At 41.1% G+C, this 11,352-nt stretch overlaps 1 protein-coding gene across 1 annotated transcript; it reads right to left on the bottom strand.

The window, feature by feature from the left end:
• Positions 1–3,869: 3,869 nt before the first annotated feature.
• LOC106584562 (hyaluronidase-5) lies at positions 3,870–9,613 on the bottom strand. Its single transcript, XM_014169988.3, has 4 exons — positions 9,430–9,613; positions 6,471–7,433; positions 5,695–5,784; positions 3,870–5,551 (listed from the first exon to the last, which is right to left on the bottom strand). The coding sequence occupies exons 2-4, from the start codon at positions 7,410–7,412 to the stop codon at positions 5,147–5,149; spliced, it is 1,437 nt and encodes a 478-aa protein (XP_014025463.1). The 5' UTR covers positions 7,413–7,433; positions 9,430–9,613; the 3' UTR covers positions 3,870–5,146.
• Positions 9,614–11,352: the final 1,739 nt, after the last annotated feature.

The following is an 11,352-nucleotide window of genomic DNA, read 5'->3' as shown; positions in this document are numbered from 1 at the left end:
GTTAATCTCTAGGAGACAGAACGCGTCTCCTTCCTGAGCGGTATGATGGCTGTGTGGTCCCATGGTGTTTATACTTGCGTACTATTGTTTGTACAGATGAACGTGGTACCTTCAGGCATTTGGAAATTGCTCCCAAGGATGAACCAGACTTGTAAAAGCTTGCTAATGCAAGCTAGCTTGCTAATGCACGTGTTAGCATCAAGCTTCATCCCACAAACCACCAGCCCGTTCTCTATCACAGTGTCAGAGCACCTGAGATGACATTGTGATGGGAAATTAAATCATACTATTATTGCATAAAAGTTGTTCATGATGCTAAAGTGGCTCAGTAGACAATTAGGCCAATATTCAGCTCAGTTCACTTCAAGTTAGTTCAGTTAAACTCGACTCAATTCAGTCCAGATCAGATCAGTTAATTTTTATTCAGTTGAGTTAAATTCAGTCACTGAATTACAGCTTTGGGACTTGGGGAGGGATAAGGAACTTGATTATCAAAAATACTAAATACAAGCTTTATCTTGAACATAACCTTTTAAACAAAGGATATGACTAATCAAATGAGGATTTATAATGACACAATTAAGGATGGGATTCAGCTATCACTTACTATTATTATTACTTTATGTCATTAGCACTGTATTGAAAGGAATGTTAGCATGTGAGCTTTTCAATGATCAGGTAGAGCTATCAAAATGGACTCATGGTTGCGTTTGTAACAATCACTTTTCAGCTGTAGTTTCACCTTTCATGTGTATGTGTGTGAGTGTGTGTGTGTGTGTGTTTGTGTTTGTGCATGTGCTTGTGCGTGCGCGTGCGTGCATGAGTGAGAGAGGTTTCGAGCCACAGAGGCTCCCCAACAGATGGACAGAGCAGAAAGGGGGGGGGGCTTAAGGATGTATAGTATGTCACTGGGTGCCTTGATCCCCTTCTGCTATAGAACCTTGATCCACTTCTATTACAGAACCTTGACCCCCTCCTGCTACAGTATAGAACCTTGACCCCCTCCTGTTAAATAACCTTGATTGCCTCCTGTTATAGAACCTTAAACCCCTCCTGCTATAGAACCTTGACCACCTCCTGTTAAAGCACCTTGATCCCCTCCTGCTATCGAACCTTGAATCCCTCCTGCTATAGAACATTGATCCCCTCCTGTTATAGAACCTTGACCCCCTCCTGTTATAGAACCTTGACCCCCCCGTTATAGAACCTTGACCCCCTCCTGCTATAGAACCTTGAATCCCTCCTGCTATAGGACTTTGATTCCCTCCTGCTATAGAACCTTGATCACCTCCTGCTATAGAACCTTGACCCCCTCCTGTTATAGAACCTTGAACCCCTCCTCCTATAGAACCTTGACCCCCTCCTGCTATAGAACCTTGAATCCCTCCTGCTATAGGACTTTGATTCCCTCCTGCTATAGAACCTTGATCACCTCCTGCTATAGAACCTTGACCCCCTCCTGTTATAGAACCTTGAACCCCTCCTCCTATAGAACCTTGAACCCCTCCTCCTATAGAACCTTGACCCCCTCCTGTTATAGAACCTTGAACCCCTCCTCCTATAGAACCTTGAACCCCTCCTCCTATAGAACCTTGACCCCCTCCTGCTATAGAACCTTGAATCCCTCCTGCTATAGGACTTTGATTCCCTCCTGCTATAGAACCTTGATCACCTCCTGCTATAGAACCTTGACCCCCTCCTGTTATAGAACCTTGAACCCCTCCTCCTATAGAACCTTGATCCCCTCCTGTTATAGAACCTTGATCCCCTCCTGTTATAGAACCTTGACCCCTCCTGCTATAGAATCTTGATGCCCTCCTTCTATAAAACCTTGATCCCTTCCTGCTATAGAACCTTGACGCCCTCCTGTCCCCAGAATATGATTCTATGGGATGATAGATAAAAGCCTACACATAATGCTCCTTGATATACATGCACACACACACACACGTTTCTCTTTATTGAGACCTATGCAGATGTATTTCCTGGATGCTTTAGTGTGTTGGGAAAGGGCCTATGCAAAGGGACACGATAGCGTTCTCTACTTATCTTACATTCATTAAGTCGTGATCAACTTCAATCCTATCCTCGACCTTTCGAAGTTAAACATGGCAAAACTGGCTTGAAAAAAATACTTAATTTGTGGTTCCCAGATATTATCCAATGATAAGCTTTCTAGAGGGAAACAATGTGGATTATAGTTGTCAGGATTAACTTGATGATACTCCAGTATGTCGATAAGAAGTTTTGTTTTGTGACGGAAATTAGATGAGAATGTGATTAGAATTGTAACCATGGTGATATCGAGGCTCTCACTCTCTCTGTAGATGGCTATAGCTTAGGAGAGAGGAGATTGAGGTTTTCTGCAGTGGATTATAGAGATTTAACGATTCGTTCTTGTTTCTGTGAGTATCCCACACTGGGTTGGAACTTCATAGGCTCAGCTCTCTGTATTTGAAGCAGTCCTCTTGTATCTCACAGTCATACAGAAATCAAAGAAAACCCTTACGGAGAAACAATGTGAATTTCACATGTGATCACGTGACCTCGTGTTTTTTCCATAAGGGAAGTTCAATGCAGGCACAGGCAGCAGGTGTATAGCAAGGTTTGTTTTGTGTGTGTGTTTCGCTAAACACACACACACGCACACACACAAAACAAACATATGTTGACAAGAAGACAAGTACACATAAATATGCCCAAACCCTAGCCCCACCTCAGCACCCCACAAACACAGGTGCTTACAATTGCATACAGACACAGACATGGACACACGGACACACACACACGGACTCAGACTCACGGACAAACACCAGGGGCACATTACGTATTTGGTGTCTTATAATTTCTGCCATTTTCATTTCATATTCATCAAACATTAATTTGACTCCTGAAGAGAATGGAGTCCAAAGGGATTTGATCTCCACACATCAGCATGCTCTCCCTAATCTAAATCTTCAGAGACAAAGGGATTTGATCTCCCCTCATCCGCATGCTCTCCCTAATCTAAGTCTTCAGACAAAGGGATTTGATCTCCCCATATCAGCATGCTCTCCCTAATCTAAATCAATCAGTAGGACAATGTAGCATTCTCAGACCTCAGACTCATGAAATATAATAACCATTAGGGCTTACCCTGCAGCATAGTAGCTTTAAGGTGCTGTTATAAGAGAGTACATTATTTCATATTACTGCATTCCCCAGTCCTTTCTCTAAATTACTTATCTCTCTGTCAGATGTAACACTTCCCACTGGGCAGACACTGGTTGAGTCAGCGTTGTTTCCATGTCCTTTAGACGTTGAATTGAGTGCTCTGATGAAAGGAGTGGGTCACTCAAGACTGTTCCTGACATTACCCTGACATGGTGACATTCATACGACATTTTAGAAGAAATTGCTGAATGGTTTGTGCAGATACAGTGTCCGGCTATAGACCCCCTTTTGTGTTGCACTTGAGAGAGCCAATGCTGCTTAGGTCACTCTGTAGTTGTAAAGACCACCTCCACCCACCCTTGAGATGAGTGCAAACCCACTCTAATCGCAGACAGTCACACGGTGTCACATCAGTGTGTGTTGATGTGTCATGCTTAGGGCCCTGTCTTATGCTGTACAGTTAAACCATTTGCACTGTTTCATTCAGCTGGACTGTGGCTGCCCAGTATTAGAATGCCACCTGTGGAAGCAAGAACTTCACTGAATATCAAAAGTTTTACTGAATAGAAAAACACTTGATGGAGTTACTCTTGAACTCTTATTAAAGACACAATCTGGGATATGTCCTGCTGTTTAATGGTCATTTCAATGAATGATGAGTGTCATTGGTATGTGTCATTGCTATGTGAAATGATGTAACCAGTTCAAGTTGCCTTATTGGTTTCAAAATGTATTTCATTTAATCCATGAGGTGTTTCCCATGCAAAATGGGATATGTGAGGGGAATTGTTGTCACTGTTATCCCTTGACTAACCCAGAGGAATCAGTTCAAAAATACAGATTTATCGCCCCCTACAGTTACTTTACACTATCAGCAGGAGTTTAATTTACATTTCCCTTTTTCATGATGCATTCCCTTCCTGTCTGGCTAGGCGACTCTACTGGTTACATATTTTCAAATGGAGGAAAGCTAAGAGCAACCAGGAGCTCGGGTGGAACATAGTGGTATGGTCTGGTTTATTTGTTTACATTGTCCCTTTAGGGAGACACATAGGCACTCTAGCCAGAAGACACATGGATTCATGCTGTGGATCTGCAACGTCCAATAATATCTGTGAGAAATGACTGAAATCAAATCACATTTTATTTGTCACATGCCTGAATACATCAGGTATAGACTATACTGTGAAATGCTTACTTATGAGCCTTTTCCCAGCAATGCAGAGTTAAAAAGTATTTTCATGATCAATGTATTTAAAAAAAATCTGTCAGACAGTCACAAAGTTCCCTTGAGCTAAACAACAGGTTTTGAAAGCCATCTGGAGATTTGTGAACAGGAAACTTGTCATTGACAGGAAATGCCAGTAGCCAAATGCCAGTAGCCTATATACCTGATGAATTCTTACAGTGTCATAAGATATTGGGTACTGTATATCACATTAGAAACCTAGTTAAAGGTTGTGGATATACAGTATATCACATTAGAAACCTAGTTAAAAGTTGTGGATATACAGTATATCCAGTTACACTTGTGATCTTGTCTTTACTTGGAAATTATGGTATTTCATCATAATGTGTACTTTTACATCACCATCAAATGTATTTACACTTTTCACGGCAGTTTCAATTATGTTTTCGTATTTTCACCAAAGTGCAGTGTGTTCATACCTTTTACCTGAACTTTTTTATTCGAATTTTTTACATATGGTAGCAACCCAAACTAGTATCCCAAACATAAACTCAAGAAGCCCTGGAAACTCCAAGTGACAGTACAACACAGTACAACACCTCCTTTTGTCCACAATACACATAAATCACAGGTGGCTGGTGGCAACTTAATTGGGAAGGACGGGCTCATAGTAATGGCTGGAAAGGAATAAATCAAATGGTATCAAACATATGGTTTCCATATGCTTGATACCAATCCATTTACTCCATTCCAGCCATTATTAGCAGTCTTCCCTTCACCAGCTTCCTGTGATGTTGCACATCATTACAAAAAAACATACATAGTGTAGACAATAGAAGTCAGAATGACAAACGGTTGGAAGTATTGGGGAGTTCCATTGCTTTGGACAAATTTGGGGAAGGAGTTTAGAGTAATGGAGGACTGACATGGTTCATCAGAGTAGCACAAACAGTCAAATCTGTCAGCAAACCAGTCAATCTCATATTGGGACATTTCACCCTTCACAGCCAGATTGCCTGTTTTATATCTCTTGATCTGGAAGACATATGGGTTGAGGTGTAGGTAGTCGTCTCTGTTCCAGTGCTTTCTTATGCATCGGCCATTTGCCTGACACAAAGCCTCGCTGCACAGCCGCGATGCTGTGGAAACATTCAAGATGTATGGATTCATGATCTTCTCCAGGTGGCGTCTGGCAGCGAAGCAGGAGTCCTGTGAAAAGTTAAGGGCAGAATGATAAAGTGTTTTTGTTGTGTTTACATTAAATATTTGATTAAATGCATTTAGGTGTTAAAGACGTATGGATTGTTCTTAGAAGCATATGAAATAGATCTGTATAGAAATAGGGAGCATACCTCTGAGTCAGTGACGTTCATGTCCCCCCAGGAGATCACCCCAGCCGCTCCCAGGGCAGCTGCCTCCCCAATGGTGTTCACCAGGTCATACTGGAAACCACAGAGTTACAAAGCCATAAGGGGAAATCACTATGACACAATACACCCCCACCAAGTCATTTAAAAGATACAAATCACACCAAGTCATTCAAAGGATACACATTTTGCCAAGACAAAACACTAGCACTTCAAACACACTTCAAAAAATAACACGAGAGAAAATGAGACTAAACAAAGTTGTCATGTTGGTAGAACAGAGGATTAAAGGAAAATATCACTATGATTTTTTAGCTCTACCCTTCAGACATTTAGGCCAGTGGTCGGCAAAATATTTTAAGCAACAACAACAAAAGTTTTTAGCAACATAAAAAATATACGTCTTTTTTGTAGGATTTTAGTTTTATGTAAAAAAATACTAAAATCATCAGGATTCCAGTAAAACATTTGTTTAATTTAGGAAATCTGTTACATTATTCCCACAAATATAAAAAAAGACATATGTGATTGTGTCTCAATGTAATCAAGGTATGAAAGTATTGTTCTTTTGAAATACAATCTCTTTTTGGGCTTAGTTGTGGTCAATTATGCAGTGTACAAATTATTATAATTAAGTTCCATCCTCTCCCACGGCTGAATCTAGTTGCAGATCCCTGGGTTAGGCTATGTCTGATTTTAGGCCAGTTAGTGTGCTGTCAGGTACAAAATTGTTTTCAGATCTCTTGACAGTGTTCACTGACCTCTGACATGTAGTCATCACCACTATCTTTGAAAACTGGGCGGATGTAGGCGTAGACAGGAATGGCGTAACTTTGGTTGGGGAGCATGGATACTCTCATAGCTTCCTGAATGCGGTGGCGGACAAACAGGCGGGCTTGGTAGGAATCTCTCAGGATCAGCTCCAGATAGATGGATGGATAGAGAGCAGTGGACTCCTTCCATAGCCACATCAACTCATCGTTCCTCTCTTGCTCAAGCTCAGGACAACTCCCAGAATAATCACTCATATCCTGGTTGTAGTCGTAGTTGTAACAGTCCGGGTACAGATAGAATCCCCAAAGCCTGTTGGGTCTTAGCCTCTTCCCAACCAAGAGAGATCGGAGAAAGTATCGCTTTGCTGCTCGCTCAAACACTATCTTGGCTCTGTCTTCGGCCTCGTCGTCGGATAAGGTTGGGGTCTTGGTTTTCACAGTCTCAATTGAGAGATCTCGATAGATGTCCTTGCTGCCCCAGTTCCGGGCCCACTGTGGTCGCCACTCCTCAAAGTCAAGGATGGCGAGACCTGGTTGGTCTTCGGGGATGTAGTATTCAATGTCATCTTCGGCCTGCTCACGGTGTTCCTGGAAATCAATCAGCTGTGGAAGGCCTTCGTCGTACATTTCCCCTGTGTCCTCGTCCACGTAGGGGAAGAGGCCGAAACGGTCAGTGTAGAAAATGGAGATGCTTTGGTTGGTGGCAGACTTCAAAGTGCTGCTCACTAACTGGAAGTGGGAGAGGTTGAGAACCACGCCAAATCTGGTCTCGCAGAGTTCTGTGGGAGCGTTCCACATGAATAGGAAGGGGTAGTCAGGATCTACAGGTGGGTCTGTTTTAGGTAGTGCCCAGTTAGTGCCCAGCAGAGTCATGAGAAAAAAACACTCCATGAAGTGCAGTCCACGAAAGGAGACCCTGTCCAGATTCATTTTCAACTCTGTGTCTTATTCCTTAAGATGGGAAAACAGAGCATAATCAATCAAAGTTATTGTGAGTAATGTTTTGGAGCAGTATCAAAAGAAAGCACATCCAACCAAAATTTAAATGTGTTCTGCACTACCTTTCTTTTCAAAGCAGATTTCCTTTCAAAGAAGAAGTATTTGTTTTTGTTTGATGTAATTTTGGCAAATACAAACATAACTGTGACATCATTGATCAGCATTCTATCCTGCACCATCTACTCAAAAAAGCTTTTACATTTGAAGTGTTCAATTCAATAAAAATAATTACATTTTTCTGTGAGGGAACATCTTGTGTGGAGTGGAAAAAACAACCAAACACTGCACAAATGGTAAAAATAGAAGTAATAGTCAAAATGGAGGCAATAGAGAATGACATCAGCACAAAACTAAGCACATTGTATTCAATCATATCTGTGATTTCTCAACTGCTGAAAATTACCACCCCATTTCCCCGAAAGCAGAGTTAAGAATAATAAGAAATTCCATTATTATGTAAAGGGTAATTGATTTGGAGCATTTCCAAAGATCTGATCTATGTTCTGTTTTTCTCTTTCCTCAAGAAAACCCGTTGGCACTTGTACTATTTCACAATGTATTGTGACTGGAAGAGTGGGAATTGGAGTTGATGATCATTTATTAGCAATGCCTGACGTGTGAATTAGAGCTCAGTGATATGGACATAAATCCATAATACAATAAATTGCCTGAATTTATGTGATTATGATAAATAGAACGATACATTTATAACATTAATGTGCATCACATCACATATATATACTACATACTTTAAACTACAAATAGTTTGATGGTTGAAGTCAGCAATTGTAAAATGAACAATCACCCATATTAACAAACGTATTTCACATTTCTGTAGTAAATGCTACTTATTTGAATGAAGGATATCTGCAAAATGCCTGCGATAAGTGATTGGTATGGTCAGAGTTTATTGTCCCAGTTCTACACTCTTAGAAAAAAGGGTTCCATAAGGGTTCTGCGACTATCCACATACGATAACACTTTTTGGTTCCAGGAAGAACCCTTATTGGTTCAAGGTAGAACTATTTTGGGTTCCATGTAGAACCCTTTCCCCAGAGGGTTCTACATGGAACCCAAAATAGTTCTATCTGGAACCAAAAGGGGTTCTTCAAAGGGTTCTCCTACGAGGACAGCCAAAGACCCCTTTTTGGTTGTACATTGCATCTTTTTTTCTAAGAGTGTACATGTCTCTCTCACTTGAACTAATTAGGATGGTGGTTGTCCTGGAATAAAGTCCCATCCAGTTAAGCTGTCTCGTGTCCAAGTCTTTCTTTAACATAGCTGATGTTTCACTCTCTGAAACCTACAAATGGCGCGTTACATTACCACCATTTCAATTAGTTTACGTGGCAGACAGGAATTTAGACACACATCAGGCATTACTAATCAATGATCATCAACTCCAATTCCCGCTCTTACACACCAATGGAATTAACCACCAGAGGCACATTCCTCACATTAAATCACTATACTTTATATTTTATTATGGGTCATAAAATTGGAACTTATGTCACAACAGCCACAGGTGGCTTGACTTCAATGTTTTATCAGCACACATCTCAACAAGGCTAGAGAAAGGACAAGAGACAGGCGATCACTGGCCAAGACAAATCGCTCTTTTGTTTCTGAGAATTTTCCTGCACATCAGGAAATGCAAACTTGTAATGTATTCAAGGTTTAAAAAGGCTTCTAAAGTTTGTCATTTCCACTTTGAAAAATGAACCAACCCCTGCTCAAATGTCCATTAACTATAATCCACGTAAAAATGCACATTTCCTTTTGCTGCAGGATTATTTTCCTGCTGTTGCAAACTGGCTCAAATTAAGATCCTACATCTATACCACTTCAAACATACTTCAAACAATAACATGAAAGGAAATGAGACTAAACAAAGTTGTCAAGCTGGTAGAACAAAGGATTAAAGGTTACAACATGAATGTGCACACACCTGTTCCAGGGATTCTCACACAAATTCCTTGCAATCCAGCACACTCTGTATGTCTCCTTCTTCTGCTCAAAATGTTTGATCTCTTACTACAAGCCTCACCCCAGGTCTCATCTGGGAAATTTAAATAGTGTGTCTCTAAATATGTTCTGCAATAGCTTTGAGCGTAGCTTGGTGTTACACAGCAAACGCTTACGCAAACTTGTCAGCATGGAGAAGACAGACTTTGATTTATATGCTAGGTCTTGTGACTCCCTCAGGGGGTTCTATTTATTGGGATTCGTTGATATGAACAGGTTTAAAATGAAATTTTCTGTGCCTGGAGTGGGGTATGAGGAAACATGTTTATCACAACAATGTGTGGACACCACCAAATATCCTTGCTATGTGTCATGATTTGATATGATTTGTCCCTAGTATCGTTCCCTCTATATGCTTAGTCAGTTTAAGTAGGAAATGTACTGCTGAGTAATTGTACATTCGTAGCTAGTAATTTCATCATATCTGTCTGACCGAAACTGTTCATTCTTTGGCGTGTAAGACGTTGGGGGGGGGGGGGGGGGGGGGTGCTAAGCTGAAATCAGAAATTGTTGGTCATACTATGGATCATTTAGCTATTTGATTTTGAATTTTAGGACCCGTTTAGGTATAAAAAAAAAATCTAGATATATAAAAACAGATGTAATTAAATATACATTTTGTGAAAAACACATTCATTAATGGCCAAAAGGACAGTCCAAAAATAAATAATAAGATACAAGGTTTTGAAGTGGTTGTCTTAATTCTAGGAGACATACAAAAAATCTCAGGAAATATATGGATATTTTTGGGGGGTAGGCACAAAACAAACTTTTTTTTACCTGTACCGGTTACCTTCAGACGAGTCCCGTGACACTTGTGGGAGTCGTAGAGCAAAACGGAGAACACCATCATGTTCAGGAGAATCCCATTAGTTTGAAACCCAAAGTGTTTGGACGCTACCAAGCAGAAGTTTGCACATCGACGGTACCAACTTCATTACGAGTCTCTTGACACTCGTGGGGGTCATAGAGCAAAATGGAGAACATCATTCGTGAGAGTCTCCCCCTTTCAAAAGACTGGTCATAATAGCTCAAGCCCTTCAGACACAAAAGACGTTTTTGTAAGACTGATTTTTTGGGATGTCTCATGGTCTGACAAACACCCTCTAGCTTTGCCACCTTTCACCACAGTTGTGGAAGTGCGACAGGCAGATGTGGGAAATTGAGACGCATCCAATGCAAAAAAAACATCTCTATCTTAAACTGACGGATTTTGATTGGGATTTTTTTGTTATGCACCGGTGCGTCAATCAACTCTAAGGGGTTAAAACACACTATTTCATCAACTTAATTATCACAGTAGCATTACTTAAAGCCCCTCAAAGGTTATGGGGTTAAAAGTTACTATCACGTTTCAGGTAAGACCCAAATGCAGACCGTGTTGAAGTAACAATGTTTATTACAGCAACAGGGGCAGGCAAGCAACAGGTCAAGACAGGCAGGGTCAATAATCCAGAGTAGTGGCAAAGGCACAGGATGGCAGGCAGGCTCAGGATCGGGGGCAGGCAGAGTGGTTAGGCAGGCAGGCTCAGAGTTAGGACAGGCAAAGGTCAAAACCAGGAGAGCGAGAAAAAGAGACTGGGGAAAATAGGAGCTGAGACAAAATGCTGGTTGACTTGACAAATAAGACAAACTGGCAGCAGACAAACAGAGAACACAGGTATAAGTACCGAGGCGTGACAGTAACAGGCTCTGCATACTGTCCAAAGCAGGACTCACCAACCCTGTTCCTAGAGAGCTACCATCCTGTAGCACACTTGAATCTAATAATAAACTGGATAGTTACAACTGTGGTTGGAGCGAAAACCTACTGGAGGGTAGCTCTCTCAGAACAGGGTTTGAGAGC

The sequence above is a fragment of the Salmo salar genome, chromosome 23, assembly GCF_965601325.2.
Source record: "Salmo salar chromosome 23, fSalSal1, whole genome shotgun sequence".
In the NCBI taxonomy this organism is placed as follows: Eukaryota; Metazoa; Chordata; class Actinopteri; order Salmoniformes; family Salmonidae; genus Salmo; species Salmo salar.
Note: the sequence above shows the minus strand (reverse complement) of the source record. Positions and strands in the feature narration are given on the sequence as shown.

Bases quoted from the DNA above. Each gene is read 5' to 3' on its own strand.
- LOC106584562 (XM_014169988.3), bottom strand. From the start codon at position 7,412: ATGAATCTGGACAGGGTCTCCTTTCGTGGACTGCACTTCATGGAGTGT. The intron at 5,785-6,470 runs GTCAGTGAACAC...TGTGGTTTCCAG, and splicing joins GTGATGACTACATGTCAGAG to TATGACCTGGTGAACACCAT. The intron at 5,552-5,694 runs GTATGCTCCCTA...AACTTTTCACAG, and splicing joins TGAACGTCACTGACTCAGAG to GACTCCTGCTTCGCTGCCAG.